This window comes from Haematobia irritans, chromosome 1 (assembly GCF_050003625.1).
Source record: "Haematobia irritans isolate KBUSLIRL chromosome 1, ASM5000362v1, whole genome shotgun sequence".
In the NCBI taxonomy this organism is placed as follows: Eukaryota; Metazoa; Arthropoda; class Insecta; order Diptera; family Muscidae; genus Haematobia; species Haematobia irritans.
In genome coordinates, this window is record NC_134397.1 from 274248315 (window position 1) to 274273223 (window position 24909).

Consider the following 24909-nt stretch of genomic DNA (forward strand, 5'->3'; position numbering starts at 1 on the left):
CAGTCCATTGTGATTCCACATTGGTGGACTTCTCTCTTATCACTGAGTGCTGCCCGATTCCATGTTAAGCTCAATGACAAGGGACCTCCTTTTTATAGCCGAGTCCGCAAGGCGCTCCACATTGCAGTGAAACCACTTAGAGAAGCTTTGAAATCCTCAGAAATGTCACCAGCATTACTGAGAGGGGATAATCCACCGCTGAAAACTTTTTGGTGTTCGGTCGAAGTAGGAATCGAACCCACGAGCTTTTATATGCAAGGCGAGCATGCTAACCATTGCACCACGGTGGCTCCCATTTTGAATATTTTTAGAAAATTTTAACTAAATAGTATTAAAAACGCTGGCATTACACCGATATCACCAAAATAAGTAAATATTTTTCGACAAATTCAAGAAAACTTATTAGACACAAATAGTTTTTTTCACTTGTTAAAGAAAATTTTGCAGTTTGAAGGAAACAATTTTAGTTCAAAATTGCAAGAATGACTTTAGAAGTTCATGATGAAAGCAGTTGTTGTAAAATTTGCAAATTCGAAGAAATAATGAACTATTTTGTGAGAAATACAAATTTAGTAGCGTAGGCAAAAAATATTTAGAGTAAAGGAAACTTTCTCCAAAGATAAAAATTCCATGAACTAAAATAAAGTTAAATTGGCTTTAGTGAAATAAAGAGTTCAAAACAAAAGTTTTGAGTGTATGCTAAAAATAACGTAATGCTCAAGATTTTATCACATTTAAAAATATATGTACGAGGACAGTTCGGAAACTTCTTAGTCTAGCACAAAAAGCGCGGTATAAACAGAAAAAAGTTAAGTGTTTTGGACACTTCCATCTCTGTTATGAACACATGTTAAATTTTGTTTCGATGTGGCAACTCCTTCATATAGAAACAGATGTTCAAAAAAGACGCATCCGCAATTTTTTTACAATGGAAAAATTAGAAATGCGTGCTGTCATTAAATATTTACATAAAAAAGGTTTATCGGGACAAGAAATTCATAATGATATAGTGAATGTGTTAGGTGCACTTCATATGCAACAGTAAAAAATTGGGTTGTTGAATTTAGCATCGAAGATGAACCACGTAGTGGACGTCCAAAAACAGCAACAACAACTGAAATTGTAGCCAAAGTGAATGATATGGTATTAAATGATCGACGAATAAAAGTGCGTGAAATTGCTAATATCATGGGCATCTCAAATGATCGAGTCCATTTAATTTTGCATGAAGAACTACAGATGAAAAAGCTTTCTGCAAGATGGGTGCGGCATTTGTTAACAGTCGATCAAAAACGCATAAGAATGAACATTTTTCAAGCTTGTTTGGATCGTTTTAAGCGGAATAAAATTGATGTTAAGCGTCGTTTCATAACTGTTGATGAGACATGGATCCACCACTATACTCCAGAGACAAAAGAACAATCCAAACAATGGACTGAAGCTGGAGGAAGTGCTCCAAAGAAGGTAAAAACAATTCAATCGGCTGGTAAGGTTATGGCAACGGTTTTTTGGGACTTCAAAGGTATTTTATTAATTGACTATCTACAAAAGGGTAACACAATAAATTCAGAGTACTATTGCAACCTTTTGGATCAAATAAATGTACAAATTCGAGAAAAACGTCCTGGCTTACAACACAAAAAAATAATTTTTCATCAAGACAACGCACCAGCGCACAAGAGTGTCTTAACAATGGCTAAAATCCCACCTTATTCTCCTGATTTGCTCCCAGTGACTTTTACTTGTTCCCAAATCTAAAAAAATCCTTGGTGGCAAGCATTTTACCTCAAATGAAGATGCAATTACAGTTGTAAACCACTACTTTGAAGACCTTGAGGAAAACTATTTTAATCAAGGGATAGAATTGCTAGAAAAGCGTTGGACTAAGTGCACTCAGAGAAGAGTGAACCCATTAGCGAGTTATTTTTAACTAACCAGTGTTAATATTGAACTTCGTATGTCGCTAAAGAAGCATGGTACCCATGTTGGGAGTCACCGTGATGCAATGGTCAGCATGCACGCCTTGCATACACAAGGTCGTGGGTTCGATTCCTGCTTCGACCGAACACCAAAAAGTTTTACAGCGGTGGATTATCCCACTTCAGTAATGCTGGTGACATTTCTGAGGGTTTCACAGCTTCTCTAAGTGGTTTCACTGCAATGTGGAACGCCGTTCGGACTCGGCTATAAAAAGGAGGTCCCTTGTCATTGAGCTTAACATGGAATCGGGCAGCACTCAGTGATAAGAGAGAAGTTCGCCAATGTGGTATCACAATGGACTGAATAGTCCTAAGTGAGCCTGATACCTCGGGCTGCCACCTAACCTAACCTAACCTACCCATAGTAAGTTCAACATTTTCCTATAGGTTAGTAATTTGTTTTAACTTTTGTCAAGTTCAAATTTAACTGTTCAGAAGTAAAAAATGAACTAAATAATACATTTTTTGAAAACGAAAAAATTAATGTTCCGGATTTCCTAGACCACCTGGTGACTTGGAGCTAGGAGACCTCAAGGGGGAGGATCCCCATTTCTACATGTCATGTTATATTTAGTACAAACCACTTACTCTTCTGTAGTACAAATCCTTTAGAATCATTTATTAAATTTTATTTTTATCATTTTATAAAATTTTACCTTTTGTCCGGACGGAGGATCGAACCGCGTACCATCAGTTTTCTAACTAAACACACTATCCACTGGGCCACTTAGCTCTTACACTCATCAACAACCAAATGTGACTTTGTTTGTTTTTTGTTTCTTGCTTGGCTGCATATATTCATTAAAACATACAGTCAAGGGTGTCTATTTTTAGAAACACCACACGAGCACATGTTTCGGAGACGAACTATTGTCTAGAAGTAGATTCACTCAACGGTAGTTAGAATTGACATTCATCGTTAGTTTATTTATACTAAAAATGGAAATTTCGTGTCCAACTAAACTTCGTACTATTGCACAGTAAAAGTTCAGTAACGCTGAGAAACTTCTTCGTACGTTGGAGAAAATATATTTGCTTCAGTCCATTTACGAACCCACTGGGAGTTCTTTCTTAACCATTTTGCTGGTAATGGCCGTAAGTTCAATTTACTTCCACTGAGTTAATTTTGTTCATCAATAGTTAAATTTAACTAACTGTGAGTAAAATTTTGAACTACTCAATATTATGGAATTTACTTGTACGTACGACGTTAAATTTTCTGAGTGTGCATTGAAGTTTCAGGAGATTATATTGAAAAATTTAAATATTTTTGAAAAACTAACTATTCTCTTTCATTGATAGGCTAAGAAGTTTGCGAACCGCCCTCGTATGAACGTTCTGAATTTGATTCGTGGTTTTTAGCCTTTATAAAAAAAGGTGTTAACTCGAGTTTCCCGGTATCTATTGTAATGGAAAAATATTTCCCACAAAAAGGAGAGGGAATTCATTTCATACAAAGCCGCCAAGAAATCAATCAGCATTTTTCATTTTCGGTTTTAATTTTACTTTGCGCCCAGCAATTTTTAGTGATTTGAGCTGAGTATCGCTATCGGTAATAAAATATCGATAGTACCTTAAAAATAAAACTATCGATAGCTCTAAAACCTATTTCTTCTCTTATATATTTAGTTTCGTAGTTTCGAGGTTTTTGTCGCAATTTTTTAACACTTATAGACTTTAAAATTTTTAATTTTTTATAAACAATCTGGTGAAATATAAATGTGTAAATTGTTTATAAAATTTGTGAAAACGAGAACAAATGTTCTCTTTGCATTGAGCAATATAAGTTTACAACCTTTGCTCTGGTTTAAATTAACATTAATAAATTGTATTTTAACTGGACGTAGTAAAGAGCTTATCAACTACTATTATTCAATATATTCAGATACTTACGTTGTTATTAGCATGATGTGAAAATTATGTGTTTTAGATTTGTATTCGTCGACTTGTCGATATGTGTATTATTATTATTAATAATATTTTTTTCGATACTTATTTTCTTAATTTCCTGCTTTAATTTCAATACACAACAAAAACAAAATCAAAAAAACTTTCTGGAAGAGAAATGTATAAAAAAAACACAATAATTAGATGATATTTAAACACAATTTTTTAACACAATCACACACAAATTTAATGGAGCCTTTTAATTTTTTTTTTTGTTTTTCACCACCCAGAAATGGTTAATCACTGGAATAGATAAAAAGAAGAAAAAACAAACATGTTTAATATTTGAAATACAAAAAATATATAAAAATATTTCAACAAACCACAACTGATTTTGACTTGAGATTCATCACAGGAACGTTGGTAAAAAAAATTGTTTTGCCAAGACTTCTTAAAATTCCATTAAAGTACATTTATTGAGTGCGTAAAACAATTTCTAAAACGGGTATTTTTTATTGATAAGCTATCTGAAAAATTCTCTACGTAGAAGTCTCGTTAATATTTTTTGTGACTTTTGTTCGTCTTCTTTACTTGGACTACCTTTATTTCCGAGTTACGTTGTAGGAATACTTGAAGATTTTCCATTGTTTTTCGAAATTTCAGGATTTTAATTTACAGGTTCTTGTAACGTTATGATTATTCATTAAACTCAAAATAAATTACATAATCGATAATGCCAATGTAAACGTAATCTTGAATATCAATAAACGAAAATTTATTACATGTTACACACGTGCGATAATTTGACCATTTTTTGTGGTACTTCAAGTTTGGTGATTTTTTTTTTTGTTAACAAGAGTTTATCGACTTTTATACCATGAATGCGTGACAAAGCCCATATTAAAAAATGTGCTTACTTTAATTTAGTACTGATAACAAGAAATTAACGGAAGTTTTTTCTTCTTTAATTCCCGAAACTTTCATGAATTTTATAAATTAAGAGTAATCATTTGTGTGACACATGTTGGGTAATGCTGTACGAACGCAATATTTCAAAGAAGTGTTCATTTGAATATTCAAGGTTTTTATGGACACATATATGTTGAGCAAGCAAAATTATATTAGAATTCCCCAAAATTCTATAGAGAATTGTGCTAACTACACGGACGGAAAAGACTGTTTTTCATATGTTTGGTTGTAAAAATTATATGTTTGGAACTCAAATTTTTTAACACAATATTTTTAAGTGCAAGCATATAATGTTCACAAACTAGCATAACATTTTTGGGACATATATGTTAATATGTTAGAACATATTATGTTTGGGACATAAAATGTTTGTAAATATAATATGCTTAGATGCAAACATATATTAATTTGGAAATAGCCCATAAACATATATGTGTTTAGAAAGAGAGACCTAGAGAGTATTCTGCAAAGAAAATAATGGAAGTAACCTATTGGCGCTTTTAAAATATATCCACACAAAGACATTTTCATTAAAATTTGTTACTACCAGGGTATGTCCTAAGATGAAACATATTATGTTTAAACAATACAAACAATATTTTGTTTGGACCAATCCTGAAAATATATATGCTTAAAGCAAAATGTGTTTGGGGTATATGTTACAGAAGCGATTTTTTTTGAGGGTGTATCAAGCACAGAAGCGCAACACCCATGATGCATTGCATTAGATGTTTCCCTAATTGACCTTTTGACGGCAGGAGGGTCTCATATTATCCAAATACCTCTGAGAAATGTAATTCTGATATAAAAACACCAAATCTAAAGAGCTATTTTTGACCAATTAACTCTTTGGTAAAAATAAGGACAAATGTAAGCCGTGATTCATCAGTTTCCAACACTACCATGACTGAGGGGAATCCCCATTTGGATTTGTCTTTAAAATATGGAAACAAAATTACCCTGTTATTGATGGTACTCAAAGATGAATGGCAATGTTGTTTTTTAGACTTATATTCTTAATATGGTCATTGCTTTTTCACCTTTCCATTGACCATTTTTAAGGCAAAATGCCCTCATACGATACTTGTTCTGTTTTTCTTGTAAAACATTGATGACAGCTATTGTATGATTTTTAAGAACTTCAAGTTCAAATGAATTTTGTATTATATAATAGGGTGGATAGCGAGACTATTATGGCCAGTATTATCATGAAACTGTCAATGTCTATAATTAAATATCCCGAATTTTGAACTTTTAGTCTTGTAACATTCTTGATTTAAGTAAACTCATAGAAAAAAGTCATGCACGGCGTGCTCATTTCAAAACGATTCGTTCATGAAAGTGAATCAACACACATGTGGTATCAAACTGTGAACAGGCGGTGTCAATCTGACAACGATAAAATGACACCATGCGTTGTCAAAACAACAATCGCCGTTCATGATCTAAAAACGTTATGGTTACGACTTTATAAACAAAATTACAAAAAAAGATTCCCGATATCATGACTCGAACCTGTGTTTTCTGCACCATACTCGTTAACAGTCGCCTTAGCACATTGCACCACCGAGGGAGTTGCCATGAGAACGTCTAACGATTATTTTATTTAAAACTTTTTCATTGCGAAAGAAAAACGAATGCCGTTCATGAAATCGTGAACACCCGTGGACGAAATTGTGAACATTCCGTTTTGATTTTTTGTGAACGTTTCCGTTTCATTTTGTCACCGTCCGTTCACGACTATGGAACGTAATTTTTTTTCTATTAGTGTAATGTTCATCAATTTAATGTATAAAAGCGGTTTCATCCAACTATGATAAAAGATAAACGATAATTAATTTTAATCCCTTTTACTTTTGCTATTCTTTGATGTAGCGATCGCTGCATATGTAAGTAATTGTTTTATTTTTATTTTACCGGGTATAAAACACAACAATGGTTAATGAAATAATGGAAATTTCCAAATAAATATTTGAAAAATATACCGATCAAGACGAATTTATTAGGGTATAAAACCAAAAAGTAATGAAACAGTTTTGGAGAATTAACGCAATTAACGCGTATAGGTGGAACCGATCTTACATTGCTTGCGGATCTAGAAATATTTTTTAATTGTTTTGTTTTTTTTTTTTGCACCACTCTTTTGCTGTTTTGCGGCGAAATATGTGGCAAAAGGCCCAAAGTAGTACCATTCTTGATTCACCTCTGTTACTATCCCTTTATGATTATGCACCGTAAAAAAATCTGTAACATACACCCCAAACACATTTTGTTTCAAGCATATATATTTTCACGATTGGTCCAAACAAAATATTGTTTGTATTGTTCAAACATATTATGTTTCACCTTAGGCATACACTGGTAGGAAAAAATTTTAATGAAATTTTCCTTGTGTATATATATTTTTAAGGCGCCATTAGATTACTTCCATTCTTTTACTTGCAGCATACTCTCTAAGTCTCTCTTTCTAAATACATATATGTTTATAGGCTATTTCTAAATTAATATATGTTTGCATCCAAGCATATTACAAACATTTTATGTCCCCAACATAATATGTTCTAAAATATTCACATACATGCCCCAAACATGTGATGCTAGTTTATGAATTTAAAAATATTGTGTTTAAAAATTTGAGTTCCAAACCTATAATTTTTACACCCACGTCCGTGTGTAAGTACTGCTGTTCGACATATCTGAGTGTTTAAAGCTTCACTAAGTGGTTCCATGGTAATGAGGAACTCAGTTCAAACTCGGCTATTAAAAGTAGCTACCACCAACTTCATCATTGGGCTATAGCTCAATTCTAAATATGAAATTAAGAGGGTTAACAAAGCTATACATGTACAAACAAATGTAAGTTTAAAAATCCAAATTATAACCGATACTTCAAAGTAAAAACTGTTTTTCTTAAATCCAAAAACTTTAAACCAAAAATGCAAAATCCTCAAAATAAATATTAGCCTATATTTGAAGCTGTTTTATCTTAAATCTAAAGATTCAACATATCAGTTAATTTAAAGACGATTTCTTTAAATCAAAAATGTTTTTCGTTACTTTAAGGAAAATTCCCCTAATGAAAAGATTTTTTAATGTTTATATACTTTCTTTTAATTAAAATTGCATTATTCTAAAAAAAAATTGCCCTTAATATTGTGTAAAATGCGGAACCTAAAATTGACCTAATATTTTTTCTACTAAATTACAAATTAATGTAATGACATTACATAATATTTTGTTGCGATACAAGATTTAGATCGATAACACAGTGACGCAATATTCACTTCTGTTTGACTCCAAACAAAAAACCACTTATCCAAGCTGAAAGTTCTCGATGAGAGGGGAAAAGTAATTTCTGCCGAATTTCCAACATAATATATTCAGCATTCTTGTTGGTCGAGTCAAGAGCTACAAATTTACAGAAGACTCCAAAAAAAAATGCAAATGCACAAAAACTAGAAGAAAATTGCAAAAAAGTGTTCAAAATCAAATTTGGCGAAAAAAAAGAATACTATAGAGGCTCATAAAAAACGAATGGCAGCCAATGTAGCAAAATGCAGAAATCACTTTTCTCATGTTTAATTCACATTTTTAAAATTCCATTTTTTTACCATTTGTTTTAATTTTTAAATAAAGTAAATTACTAATAATAATTTATCAAACAGTAAATGTTGCATTTTATTGTCCGATCTTCACGATTCAAATATCTATCCACCCTAATTCACAAACATAAATACCACCATTGAGTGTATATTTGTTGGTAAGTGTTAAAAATTGAACCTTGCTTTCAACACTTATTCGGAGTTCAGTCAATGTTGATTCTGGTCTGAATATAAAGGTAAATAAAATATAAACAATAACAAAAACAACAGTTAATAGCTTGATATTCTTATATATACCTTAATTTCATAATGTACTAAGTCAACTTGACTTTTCAAAAACAAAAAACGTGTGATGGAAATAATACAGAATTGAATACACGCTTCGGATTTCGACATTTATTCGGAGTTCATTCAATGTTGATTCTTCTCTGAATATAAAGTTAAATAAAATATAAACAGTAACAAAAACACAACAGTTTATAGCTTGATATTCTTCTATATATATTATATAAGAATATGAAATAATACAGAATTTAATACACGCTTAGTAGATGAAAAATGTATCCAAATACTTAGTCAACTTAAATTTGCTCTTTTTCTTGAGATTATAGACTTGATGCACTATGGCATATAGTATATAACAAAGTAGTTATACTTATATGTATATGATATATTCTATAAATAATTCTATTTGAGAAAGATGTGTGAGAGACAGGGGGGACTAAATATTTAAAATTTAATCTAATTAAGAAGGAATAATGAAAAAACTAAATCCCACAAAATGGCTACATCAACATCTATATTTTAACATGCATATTTATATATGAATACATGGTAGATAAAATAATTAAAGAAAAAAATGTGTCAACATATAAATACTACAAAATATATTTACATATATTCAGTATCATCGTAATATTATATGCAATAGCAACAAATAAACAATAGCTACCGTTGCAGCAGTAGCAGCCCAGATTTTTTTTTCAAACATCAATCTGACAGCTTGTTCAGCATTTTAGTAGTCGTTGACATTGATAATTTCATTAGTAGTATCAACAACAACTTTATACGCAACAACAACTGCAACAATAACCAAGTTCCAACCATAAACACCAAATACAAATGCAAGTAGTATAACAACAGCTGATATTGATGATGATGATGGCGGTGATGATCATGAGTAATAACGTTTATGACAAACCTTATGATACGAGGGCATCACAGTGGTTTTAACGTTATTCGTCTTATTTTCTTGTTGGGTCGATGACTAAGCTCATAATAATGCAATCACTAATTTCTGTTAACTATGGTAAATAACTAAGTATTTTTTACTTTAACAAGCTGCAATATTTCCAAAATGACTAAAGTAAGAGAATCCTGCATTTTAATTATTAGACCTTGTCTTATTGTACATGTAAACATTAAATATATTAAAGAAACATAATAAAATAAATAAAATACATTTTGAACAAGCACCGAAAAAACAATTTCCGTGATATTAAAGATTGCGCAACCTACATTTTAGGATGCGCAATTTACAAAATATAAAGGACAAATGTCTTTAAAATAATGAAAGTTTAATTATAATAAAATTTATAATCTTTGCTTAAAATTTTTTTTCATTAAATTTAGGACACACATTTTGTAAATTTGCGTCCCTCCGTTAAAGTTAAAGTCGTGTCTTTGAACTAAGGCTAATTCCTTAATACCTTAACGTAAAAAACACATTTTTGATTTAAAGAAATTGTCTTCAAATTAACTGAAATTTTGAATCTTTGGTTTTTATCTTAAAAAACGCTTCAAATATAGGCTAAGACTTATTTTGAGGATTTAGCATCTTTGGTTTTAAGTTTCTTTGGAATTAAGAAAACATTTTTCACTTTGAAGTATCCGTCACAATTTGGATTTTTAAACTGACATTTGTTTGTACGTGAATAACTTAATTAATATACCGGGAAAAGAGGAGGAAAATTAGACGAAAGAGATCTGTATCCTAATTTTAATTTTATTGATCCTAGATTTAAAGGTGAAGAGGTCGCTAAAAAATGTCTTTATTTTAAAGAAGCCGCATCTTTGACTCGGAATCAATACCAAAATCTGTCAAAATCTTTGGATCCGAGTAAACTTTTTTTTTTGAGTGAGGTGACACCATCTTACGAACACTAAATTGTAGGTTGCGCAATTTACAAAATATTAAGGACGAAAATCTTTAAAATAATGAAACTTTAATTAAAAAAGTTTATAGTCTTTGTTTCAAAAAAAAAAAAATTATTAAATTTAGGGCACATTTTTTTTGGAACAAGAAAAACATTTTTTACTTTGAAGTATCCGTTATAATTCGGATTTCTAAACTGACATTTGTTTGTGCGTTCATATCGTTGTTAATATACCGCGAAAAGAGAATGAAAATTCGATGAGATTTGTATGCTAATTTTAATTTTATTGATCCTAGATTTAAACCCAGATAAGTCCCTAAAAAAATGTCTTTATATTAAAGAAGCCGCATTTTTGGCTCAAAACCAACACCTAAATCTTCAAAAGAAAGGTCAAAATTTTTGGATCCAAGTTAACTTTTTTTGAGTGCATTTATGTTCTCGAAAATTATGTACGAGTATCTAATTTCGGCTAACATGTATATCGGTTGACGCGAAGACAATATTTTTCGACAAAAATGTTCATGTTCACTGTCTAAAAATAACATTTTGGTCTTGTTTGGGGTGATCATATTTCTTTCTCTGCGTATACACGGCGAAATCATCCCAATAACTCACTTCTTTGGTTTCCCCATTTTTATAGACTCCTTTAAATGTAGTAAGCAGCATATTGAATGCGTCATAGAAGTGTAAATAAAAACAAGTATATATGGCCGTAAGTTCGGTCAGGCCCAATCTTTTGTACCCTCCACCATGGATTGCATAGAAACTTGTACCAAAGACTGTCATCCACCATCGAATTACTTGTGTTGCGGTAACACTTGCCGATGGCAAGGTATCTTAAACTTCTTAACACCATATTCTCAATTGTAAGTTAGTCCATACGAGGTCGATTAAATACGTATATAATTCAGTTTGACAAAATGTTCTATAGAAATAAAATTTTGAAAAAAATTTCTATAGAAATAAAATTTTGACAAAATTTTCTATAGAAATAAAATCTTGACAAAATTTTGTATTGTAATAAAATTTTGACAAAATTTTCTATAGAAATAAAATTTTGACAAAATTTTCTATAGAAATAAAATCTTGAAAAAATTTTGTATAGTAATAAAATTTTGACAAAATTTTCTATGGAAATAAAATTTTGGTAGATTTTTTTGGGAATCGGCTATATATAACTGTAGACCGATATGGACGAAGTTTGGCATGGTTGTTGGCGGCCATATACTAGCGCAATGTACCAATTTTCACAACGTACCAAATTTCAAACGGATCGGATGAATTTTGCTCCTTCAAGATCTCCGGAGGTCAAATCTGGGGATCGGTTTATATGGGGGCTACATATAATTATGGACCGATATGGACCAATTCCTGCATGGTTGTTAGAGACCATATACTAACATCACGAACCAAATTTCAACCGAATCGGATGAATTTTTCTTATCCACGAGGCTCCGTAGGTCAAATCTGGGTATCGGTTTATATGGGGGCTATATTTAATTATGGACCGATGTGGACCAATTTTTGCATAGTTGTTAGAGACCATATACTTACACCATGTACCAAATTTCAGCCGAATCAATTGTAAGTTAGTCCATACGAGGCCGATTAAATACGTATATAATTCAGTTTGACAAAATGTTCTATAGAAATAAAATTTTGACAAAATTTTCTATAGAAATAAAATTTTGACAAAATTTTCTATAGAAATAAAATTTTGACAAAATTTTCTATAGAAATAAAATTTTGACAAAATTTTCTATAGAAATAAAATCTTGACAAAATTTTGTATTGTAATAAAATTTTGACAAAATTTTCCATAGAAATAAAATTTTGACAAAATTTTCTATAGAAATACAATCTTCACAAAATTTTGTATAGTAATAAAATTTTGACAAAATTTTCTATAGAAATAAAATTTTGGTAGATTTTTTTGGGAATCGGCTATATATAACTGTAGACAGATATGGACGAAGTTTGGCATGGTTGTTGGCGGCCATATACTAGCGCAATGTACCAAATTTCACAACGTACTAAATTTCAACCGGATCGGATGAATTTTGCTCCTTCAAGAGCTCCGGAGGTCAAATCTGGGAATCGGTTTATATGGGGGCTACATATAATTATCGACCGATATGGACCAATTCCTGCATGGTTGTTAGAGACCATATACTAACATCACGTACCAAATTTCAACCGAATCGGATGAATTTTTCTTATCTGGGTTTCGGTTTATATGGGGGCTATATATAATTATGGACCGATGTGGACCAATCTTTGCATAGTTGTTAGAAACCATATACTAACACCATGTACCAAATTTCAGCCGGATCGGATGAAATTTGCTTCTCTTAGAGGCTCCGCAAGCCAAATTTGGGGGTCCGTTTATATGGGGGATATACGTAAAAGTGGATCAATATGGCCCATTTGCAATACCATCCGACCTACATCAATAGCAACTACTTGTGCCAAGTTTTAAGTCGATAGCTTGTTTCGTTCGGAAGTTAGCGTGATTTCAACAGACGGACGGACGTACGGAAATGCTCAGATCGACTCGGAATTTCACCATGAGCCAGAATATATATACTTTATGGGGTCTTACAGCAACATTTCGATGTGTTACAAACGGAATGACAAAGTTAATATACCCTATGGTGGAGGGTATAATAAATATGAATTACAATATAGAAAAACCTTCGGCATTTCCAAATCCATTAAATTATACACATTGCTCCACAGAGCTAAGCCTTTAAAATCTTAATAATAAATCAGAGTGCATATCTAAAGAGCAGAGCAATGCGATGCGTCGACAACGCATTATGTACGTAAATTACATTAAACAGCCTCTAAATGGGGTGATAATAAATATAAATTTTAATTATTTTAAGCATAATGCCAGTTAATTAAACTATTAAAATAAAGTCATGCGTAATGTGAACCGGTGCCGGAGATGATGACCGTACGCTTCTAAGTAATACAACTGACCTTGGCCTAAAGGCATTTGCTGATAATAATGATCATGGTTATTTGCCTCTTACCATTTTCATTATTAATACGATGAGTGAGTGACCTGTCTGTGTTGTTATGGCAGAAGCGGTAGCATAAGATCGACTCTTCACTTATACGGTCAGTGGTTTCATTCACATTCACCGCCCCTTCGCCATCTACAGCGCAATTGTTTTGTTTTGTCGATTACGTTGTGCTATTATCAAAGAGAAGAAGTTATGTACGCTGCTTTGGGGTCACTCACTACCTCCCCTTTTTGTTTGACTATATGGTGTGAACGTAAAATCCGTTAATAATCCATTTAAAGTGTGAAAAAGGTGTTAGATGTGGTGTATACACATCACACACAAAAATGAGTGATAAATTAATAATATTATGAGTTGAGGAAAAAAAGAAAATATGCAGTCAAATGCAATATAATGACTTAATTTTGTTTTGGAGCCAATTTCAAATTGAATAATCGTTTATAGCTGTAGGAGCACATTTGATAATTATCATGCAGAAAATAAAAAAAATATACCTATTAGATTTGAATATTAAACATTACAAAATTTTCTGAGGCTTTTAAAGATATTAAGAAATGTAATGAAACAAAACTCGACACGCTTCTACACCAAAGAAAACAATATTTGCAAAATGGGTATCGCAAATATTATCTTTTTGTCAATTTCAAAAAATAAATATTTTAAACTCCAAAATTACAGTCCATTTCGTTCTTTTCATTTAATATTTTAATATTAAATTTAATTTAATTCCGTACAACTTTTCGTTATCTTGCAAAAGTCTTATTTTTGTTTTAATTATTTATTTTTATATACAATATATTACAATATTCAAATATATTTATAATGCCTCAGCGCACAGGGGCTTAAGAGAGGCTAAAAAAGAGCAACTGCTTGAGCTTGTTATTAATACATATATAATCAATCAATTAAAAAAAAATGTTCAGTTTAAAGTAAAATTTATTCAATAAGTATTTCCATATTATTAAGAAGAAAGTTTTTGAAGCGTGTCTTAAAAGTAGACAATTTTCTTTGAGATCAGTCGGAAGTTGATTGTATTCATAAGGACCAGAATAAGATATTCTCTGCTTGTTACGACGAAACTGAATTCCGAAGGATCCCAGTCCCCTGAAGGACTTAAAAACATATATGACATGTCTCGTCATTCTATTCGTATGGGATATGTTACGACGAAACTGAATTTCGTAGGATCCCAGTCCCCTCAAGGACTTAAAAACATATAGCAGAAGTTGATATTTAAAAAGACCTCTTATGGGCAAAATATTCCTCGCATAATTATTATATAAATGTATTGTATGAAATCGGATTGGAAGATTGTATACAATTTTTTTTATTATTATTATTATTTTTTATTTTTATTTAGTTCATCGATTGTAAGAAAGGGACCGGCTAAAGGAGTTTGTTTTCTTTAAAAAGTTTCTTAACATCAGCTTGTGTATGAATACAGTGCACTCGCGATAACATGAACTAATTAAAACCAAGAGAGTTCACGTTAGCGAACTTCAGCGAATTTCAGAAAAAAACATTGTTATATCCGGCAGTTTTACACGTTCTAGCGTGATAATCTTTTATTTTTGTTATTAGTAATATTGTTGTTTTTGATTTCAGCTTAAAACCATGCATTGACTAAACTACAAAGACAAATGATAAAAAGATATGCTTGCAAATTTGTTTAGGCAGTAGCCGAGTATCAATCATTTTTTCGGAAAGTTCAAGTGTAGTTCACTTTGGGTTGAGTGAATTACCCGAATTTATTCTGATAATTGGTTGATAGTTCTGCTGCAAGTAGAGGATGCTGATGAGGAATGTAGTAATTTCGAAACAGCTGTACATCCAACCATCTTGCCCAAATAAATTTAACAAGCATACTTTTCCTCTGTTGGTTAAGCTATACTTGTAGTTTAGTCAATGCATGGTTTTAAGCTGAAATCAAAAACAACAATAATGATTGAAGAGAAACCAACAATAACAAACAAAACGAGTTATTAGTAATATTAAAAACTTAATTTAATTTCATGAAAAAAAATTTAAAAAAAAGAGATCGGAAAAATATAAGTGAGTATGGAATTATAAAGCAATTTACATTAATAATTAAAATACACGAAAAAAATCCAAATTGTATTTGACATTGTGAATCTGCCCTTAACGTAAAATTACATGTTTTTCAGCGTTACGGAGTAAGAAAACGCGTGTTCAAGTTATGCGGTGTTCACGTTAGGCGGTGTTCACATTACCGCAAGTGCACTGTATATGCGTTACTTGTACGTTGATGGCTATAGCGATAATTAAGGTTGAGTTAGGTTAGGTTAGGTTAGGTGGCAGCCCGATGTATCAGGCTCACATAGACTATTCTGTCCATTGTGATACCACCTTGGTGAATTTCTCTCTTATCACTGAGTGCTGCCCGATTCCATGTTAAGCTCAATGACAAGGGACCTCCTTTTTATAGCCGGCGTTCCACATTGCAGTGAAACTACTTAGAGAAGTTTTGAAACCCTCAGAAATGTCACCAGCATTACTGAGGTGGGATAATCCACCGCTGAACAACTTTTTGGTGTTCGGTCGAAGCAGGAATCGAACCCACGACCTTGTGTATGCAAGGCGGGCATGCCAACCATTGCACCACGGTGGCTCCCAAGGTTGAGTAACATACCATGCGTTAATGTGTCAGTTGATTGAATTTCTCTGAAAGCAAAAGTTGTGTTAGAGTGCTTCAAACTGAAAAAGTCAACCCTTCCATCAACGCACGGATTAACGCATGATATGTAACTCAACCTTTATGCATTGATGACAATAAAAGCTACACGGTCCTTTTTAGATGAAACGAAAATTTTGAACAATTTAAAAAGAAATCGAATATTTGCTTCTACATTTTTTTGTATTGTATTTGAATTAAGAAAGATATGAGGGAATATGCAACTAAGCAGAAAATTAAAACAATTTTTTTGAGTTACTCTTCCACAGAAAAAAAAATATTTTTTTTTCAACGCACGGATTAACGCATGATATGTAAGTCAACCTTTATGCATTGATGACAATAAAAGCTACACGGTCCTTTTTAGAGAAAACGAAATTTTTTAACAATTTAAAAACAAATCGAATATTTGCTTCTACATTTTTTTTTGTATTGTATTGGAATTAAGAAAGATATGAGAGAATATGCAACTAAGCAGAAAATTAAAACAATTTTTTTTTTGAATTAGTTTTCCACAGAAAAAATATTTTCTTTTTTTGTCTTCAATCACAAATTTATTTTATAATTGAAATGTGAAATAATTAACCAATGTTAGTAAAAAAAATAATTATTCCCATTGGAAAATTAATTGATATATTATTAAAATTTTCATATGAGATCCAATAGGATATGAAGATTAAGGAATTGGTATTATTAAATGTAAATTTTTTGATTGATATGTGGTTTAACTAAAAGCTTTGTGGAATCGATTAAATTAAAAAAAATTGTTATTAAATTGTTTCACATCCTGTAAAAATGGTCCATGTTTTCCTCCCCAGCAAACTTTCCTTACAGAGAAAAGCAAATGGTAAACTATGGTTCTTGCTCTAAAACTTAATAATAACTTTTTTTGTGTACATTTTCCCTCAAAAATTTAAGTAAATCTCTTAGCTCAAGTTGATCTTTAAAATTCGCTGTCCGGTTGATTCTTTCCATTCTCAGAATGATTCTTTCCATTCTCAGACCAAATAACAAATTATTCAATTTTCCCTCTCAAATTTGAAATTATTCAATTCTTTAAAAAGTTTGGGTAATACTGAGGTCTTCGTTCGCGGAAAAATGAAGTAGCAGCCGAATATTTTTTTTTGTTTTGTGCAGATATATTTATGTTTTCCATAGTAAGAGAATCTTTTAAAATTGCATTTTATTTTACAGCAGATGTTCTACAATTTAAGTAATTAATTATACAACACGATTTTCCTTCCATAACTCCGTTCTTTAAAAACAAAAAATAAAAACCAAAACTAATTGAGAATTTTTAATATTGTAATGCAAATGCATTCATAAAATGTGCTTTCCTGCCCAGAAATAAAATGTGTTTTAATTTGAAAAACAGAAATTCCTTAGTTTCATTTTATTTTTCTTAACATTCCAAAGTGTCTTTGAAATCATCAAACATTCTAGTTAATTATTAGACATTTTTGTTATTACTGAAACTATATATTTTTCAAACACTGATTTACGATTTCCTAGAATTGTAAGTGGCCCATAGCCATAACAATTTGCCAATAATTTAGTTTGCTTTAACTAGCCATGATATTACTAAAGCTGCAATTTTTTGCTTTTTTTTCAAATATCTAACAAAATTATCACAAATGTTAATGGTGATTGTTTTTGGAATTACTTATATTGCCAACGTTGATAATATATTACTATTTAGCAGGTAACTGTGGTTTCAACAGCTGAAATGATGTTTGTGTTTATTGGTTAATTTTACAAATATTTGTGGTTCGATTTAAAGCAAATTGCAGCGGCAGCTTATACCTGCATATATTGAATATCTATTTCAAAATCTGTTCCACTACATTAATTATTTTTAATTCAAAATAAAAAAAAAAACTGAAAGTTTTTCTAATTTATTAGCTATTGTGATAAATGGATAATATGGATACAGGGTGTACGTTATGGGAATGATATGTATTATATATTTTTTTAAGCAAATACTAACGACGGCCATAGATTTTTTCTAATTTTTAAAAATATAAGACATCAACGTTTATCACAAAAATAAAAAACAAACTTTTTTACTTCAAAAAAGATCCAAACGATGTTCGTTGGTCTACAATTTGAAAAGATTTTTTTCGTGTATGTTTGTTTAAAGAATTAGTCAATTACAAATGCAAAACTAAGGTAAGGTTTTTGCAAGATTTCTTTGCAATAAATTTTCTTAAAATTAGATCACACTCTCGATGTATCTCTTACCCCTTCAATTTCTTATTCTGTAAACATTTCAATAAATCGTATACCCAAAAAAGTAAAATCACCATGAAAAAATATAGGTTTATTTTAGAAAATTTTAACTAAAATTATAAAACATTGCAACATGAAAATTTAATTTTCTGTTGTTCAAAAAAATTTCATATGTTCAAGGAAAAACAAGTGAGGAAAGTCTAAAGTCGGGCGGGGTCGACTATATTATACCCTGCACCACTTTGTAGATCTCAATTTTCGATACCATATCACATCCGTCAAATGTTTTGGGGGCTATATATAAAGGTTTGTCCCAGATACATACATTTACATATCACTCGATCTGGAGAGAATTTGATAGACTTGTACAAAATCTATAGACTCAAAATTTAAGTCGGCTAATGCACTAGGGTGGAACACAATGTTAGTAAAAAAATATGGGAAACATTTAAATCTGAAGCAATTTTAAGGAAACTTCGCAAAAGTTTATTTATGATTTATCGCTCGATATATATGTATTAGAAGTTTAGGAAAATCAGAGTCATTTTTACAATTTTTCGACTAAACAGTGGCGATTTTACAAGGAAAATGTTGGTATTTTGACCATTTTTGTCGAAATCAGAAAAACATATATATGGGAGCTATATCTAAATCTGAACCGATTTCAACCAAATTTGGCACGCATTGCAACAATGCATTCTACTCCCTGTGCAAAATTTCAACTAAATCGGAGCAAAAAATTGGCCTCTGTGGTCATATGAGTGTAAATCGGGTGAAAGCTATATATGGGAGATATATCTAAATCTGAACCGATTTCAACCAAATTTGGCACGCATAGCTACAATGCTAATTCTACTCCCTGTGCAAAATTTCAACTAAATCGGAGTTAAAAATTGGCCTCTGTGGTCATATGAGTGTAAATCGGGCAAAAGCTATATATGGGAGCTATATCTAACTCTGAACCGATTTCAATAAAATTTTGTATACTTGACTACACTACAAATTGTACTCCTAGTGCAAAATTTCAACCAAATTCGGGTAAAACTCTGGCTTCTGGGACCGTATTAGTCCATATCGGGCGAAAGATATATATGGGAGCTATATCTAAGTCTGAACCGATTTCAATAAAATTTGGCACACTTGACTATAGTACTAAGTATTCTTCTTGTGCAAATTTTTAAGCAAATTAGGGTAAAACTCTGGCTTCTGGGGCCAAATAAGTCCATATCGGGCGAAATATATATATGGGAGCTATATGTAAATCTGAACCGATTTCTTCCAAAATCAATAGGTATCTATTCTGAGCCAAAACACATACTTGTGCCAAATTTGAAGTCGATTGGACTAAAACTGCGACCTAGACTTTGATTACAAAAATGTGTTCACGGACAGACGGACATGGCTATATCGACTCAGGAGCCCACCCTGAGCATTTTTGCCAAAGACACCATGTGTCTATTTCGTCTCCTTCTGGGTGTTGCAAACATATGCACTAACTTATAATACCCTGTTCCACAGTGTGGCGCTGGGTATAAATAGGTTTACAAATTGTTATAATGTCTTTAATGATGTACAAAATTCAAGACAAGTACAATTTTATTAAAATTTATTCATTTGAAATACTTATGAACTCAAATTTAAGTAAACTTCTCCCATTTTAGAAAAATATGAACTATTTTATTTTTAGCAAGAGTGTTCACTATATTTGAGTACATTTTTGTTTTTTCTTATTTTTAGTTTTATAATTGCAGCATGTTACAAATACTTTTTGCAATTGATAATTTTTGTCAAACTGAAGAAAATTTATTAAAAATAATAATTGTTTTTATGTTGTTTTAGGAAATTTTCTTATGTTCAAGGAAAACAATGGATTTAAAAATTGTTAAAATATCTTTAGCGATGTACGAAGTTCAGGACAGGAACAAATTTGGTACAATTTATTCATTTGAGATACTTATGAATTCAATTTAAGCAAACTTCTACCATTTTAGGAAAGTATGAACTATTTTGGTTTTTAATAATATTTTAATTGTATAAAACTTTTTTTCTTATTTTTAGTCATTAAATCATTAAAGTAAAAATTATTCAAATAAGGAACATTTGCTCACAAAGGGCAAAATTTATCTAAAACCAACTAATCTTCATGAGCTAAAATAAAACTTAGTTGGTATTTGCGTCCCCTTTTTTGATGGTACAAGTCCAGCAAAATGTAAAGCTTTTCGGCTTTTACATTGCAATGGTAAACATCATTGTAGATAAGGTGAACTATGACTATTTACAATATTGTGAAAACATTTCGTTTCGATTATTGATTGTAGTGCACGGACAATTTTATTAGTATTGAAACATAGACCAGAAATATTAAAAACTGTGAACATTCAATATGGAGGTTTGGATGAATAGCTGCAGTGAAGATGATTTCTAATAATTTAATTTTTAAGTCACCCTATAGCTGAATATTCATTTATTGAGACATTTGTATCTATTATTTTTTGTTTTGCAGTAACGCCAAAAGAAAGTTTCACATATCTACATCTTCGTTCCTCAGAAAAGAAAACTCTTCTTTTGCGATACCCGATTGCCACAAATAAAGTACTTCAATTCTCCACTTCTTTTGCTCAGAATCATTACCAAAATAATTAGTGTAAAGTCAAAATCTTTGAAACCGGTTATGCTGTATTTTCAGTGTACATTTTTCAGATAGTTTTTGTTCATATTTCTACTGCGAATGCATACTCTGGGTTCAATATTATTGATAAGTACAATGATAATGCAAATATATTGGAAGACACAAAAAAACAGCAATAAACAATAGCAAAAACAACATTACTTGCAAATTTCTATTGAACAATAATTTTCTGATTTAGTTAATGTTAAAACGAGAAACAATACCCCACAAATCCAGACAAAAAAAATGAAATTAAAAAAATACCCTGAATAACATGTAAGATCTAAAAAAATTCCTAAGTAAAACCAAAATTGAAAACTAACGAAAAACAAATTCAGTAGATGCAAATACAAAACCAACCGCAATGATATTACAACTAAAAATAATAATACTAATAATAATAATAACAATAATGGTTCTTGTAACATTGTTTAAAATAGCCAAACAAGCAATATATCGCCGATGTTGTAATCATCCTCATAGTTCATGCACACGAAATACTCGCCATCTCCAGCACGAACAATCAGACACACATACATAAGCCCCAACAGGTTGATTTAGCTTCGTTTGTAGTGGCAAGCAGCTGATGCAGTTAAATTGCATCAATCCCATCATTAGCCGCTGCAACATGCAACTTCAGCGATTTAACTCTCTTAGATACTCACTCACACATTTAAAACGAAAATGAGATGGTTTGCCAATCTCCGTTCGCTCTTCTTGAAAGAAGTTGTAATACCGGTTACACTTTTGTTTGGGCCTTGCAAATAAAAAGAAACCACAAAACAAATCTCCAAGTCTCTATGCCATAAACACTTCATGGCAAAGAAAACAAAAACATCATCAGAAATACTCAGACAGGTCTAGTCTAGGTGCAGTGAGGTTCGACGAGGCTATTGGATAAACATTACAGCATACAACAAAGAGTTGCATGATGAGCGAGCAACTGGTTTGATAGTTAATGCCGGTCTTAAAAATTGCACATTGGGTAGAATTGATCTAAATGAGGCAATTATATATCATTGAGTGAATTCTAATTAAAAACATGATAATAAACAACAAATGTTACCATTCGAACCTATCATTTTAAAGAACATATTTGACAAAAAAAATTATTTAGAAATCAAGGCATAAGTACTTTATACCTCATTCATATAACACTTCCAAAAATCATTAGCATTTGCCTTATAAAAAATTGACTTCAAATCCACTTCTAGTAGATTTCGAGCCTAATGTGAATAAGCTTTATTTTTAAAACTGCAATTCATGTACAAAAAATTAATTTAAGATTTTTTCCATTCTTTCTTTAATTTTCTTGGGGGGTGCGAAGAGACGGGTTTGTCAACTGCGATAGCTTATAGTGTCAGCCTGGTACAATAGATATCCAGCCCATCGTAATATCACATATGGTGAACTTATCTACATTATTATCAATGAGAGTTGTGCAATTTAATGTTACACTCATTTATAATGGCCGATTACCACTAGAAGGGAAGGTTAGCTTAGGCATAGTGACAGCCAGTTATTTGAGGCTCACACACCAAAAAAATTCCGAAAAATTTAATTTATTTTTATTGCAACAAAAAATATTTATTTTTAGTTAAATGTTAGTTATTACGTACGATTCCCAAATATAGTAGGTATGGTTAAAATGGTCATGATTTGGCACCAATGATATTGTTCTTTTAGTTCATTTATTCTCCTACGCCAGGGCATAAAATTTTTCTTTAGAATTAATCAATCAATTTTCTAAATGGTTTATTTGGAATAAATCAATGTTTGTTCTTTTAGATAAATATACTCGTATATAAAAGAAATGGTATGTTTACATTCAATGTATACATTAGAGGTGTGCACGTGAGTAATAATACTCACGCACGATATTTTTTGGTAGGACTCACGCACACTCACGAAAAGAAAATTTGTTCTCACGCACGAAAACGTCGCGACTCACGAAAATTACCGTGACTCACGAAAATATCGTGACTCACGAATAATTTTATGATTAATTTACCTTACCGAAGTGTCTGAAAACATGAGCATTATTAAAATCGAGAGTGTTATTAAACTCTTAACACCTTAGGTGTCACTAAAATTGTAATTGAATTTAACTCTTAAGCGTTTTATGTTGGTGAGCAGGAATATTTTCGTGAGTGTAATTCATTACTCACGTACACTCACGAAGATATTATTTTCGTGACTCACGCTCACGCACGATATTTTGGTTTGTTAATCACGCTCATTCACACTCACGCTGTTGTCAGGAGCGTGACTCACGACTCACGCACGAATCACGAAAATTTTCGTGAGTCACGACAATTTCGTGTCTCGTGCACACCTTTAGTATACATACCATTCAAATCAATTTTATGCGAAAAATAAAAAAACCTAACCAACCAAGTCAACTTTAGCTTGTCATATACATCTGTATACAATACAAACTTTTAGTCCAAATGTTTCCACCCCCAATATGGTCTTACCTTAAAAACTCAAAAAAAGAAAAACTTTTTTCAACATAAAAACATACAATTGAATTTGCTTTGTTGCAATTCCTCAGTATATCATTTTCCCCACACTAACCTATTCATTCATGGATTTGTATTTGGTCAGTAAGTCAGACTATGACATACAGTCCCAGAAACAATGATGGAAATTCAATATTGTTGACGATGTTCGTTACTTTTGTTTTCCCATGCTTCAAGACATGGTAAAATGGCATGTATTCTCATACATAATCCAACAACAACATATATTTTGTATAAAATGTATACAAATACTCAGACACACTAATACAACTCGAATTATATGGAAGTCCAAACAAAATGTAATTGCAAAGCCAGCAAACATCTACAGCAGCGTAAATGGAGCCCATATGGCAGGCGCTGCTGCAACATATGCAATTTGGGGAATTATGTCATCGGAAAGGAAAATCCATCCATTCACACAACACACCAATACATACACATGCACCCCACATAAAAAGTATAAACATAAATATGCACTCACTACAGATTCACTGATGGACTCTCATAGAGAGAGCGAGTCTCACCTCATTTCGTCTTAACACCCATGAGTCTCCACAAAGTTGAACATTGAGGTAGGAAATGGGCACAAACACGCGAGTCATAAGACTTAAAGAAAAATAAAAGCGAAAAGAATGGAAAAACCAGAATTCACAAGAAAATGAGAAAACAAAATAAAAGAAAAAGTGGTATAAAGCCATGTAGTATGTGACCAAGTGTAGGTGAATGTTTACAAACAAAACTAATTTACAGGGATTCGAAAAATATTTATCTACCAGAAACAAATGTATACTGGTGTGTAAACTTTTGTATTATTTTTTTACAACGTTTTTTTTCGGCCATGAGAAACCTCGAGGGAAATTCTTGTGATAAATAAATTAAAAGGCAAGTATTATGTATTCGAAGGGCAGTAAATGAAGGACATTCACCGAATAAAGCGTTTAAATTATGGAATGGAATCAGGGTGTGTATTTATCCTAATCAAATTACACACAAGAAATATAATCCTCATATTATAAAGGGGATTGGTAACGGACTGACGAGGTCATTGACCGGTATTACAAAGGACATTTTAACAACGATATTTGGTAGGGTATAGATAATTAAGTAATTTAATTATCTAAGTAAGTAATTTAATTATCTATCATATTCAAATTTTTAAAAATTTTATAATCC

General features: G+C 31.5%; 1 protein-coding gene across 5 annotated transcripts in view; it reads right to left on the reverse strand.

Annotated features, from left to right (window-relative positions):
- Positions 1–24909, reverse strand: part of snu (ABC-type transporter snustorr) — a 112423-nt gene that overhangs the window by 54947 nt on the left and 32567 nt on the right. For 4 of the 5 annotated variants that reach the window (XM_075294672.1, XM_075294667.1, XM_075294677.1 and 1 more), the window contains exon 2: positions 3873–4033. In XM_075294672.1, coding sequence (XP_075150787.1) covers positions 3873–3886 — 14 coding nt within the window. In that variant the 5' untranslated portion in view covers positions 3887–4033. The remainder of the gene's footprint in view (positions 1–3872; positions 4034–24909) is intronic. The other variant, XM_075294683.1, reaches the window with a different exon arrangement.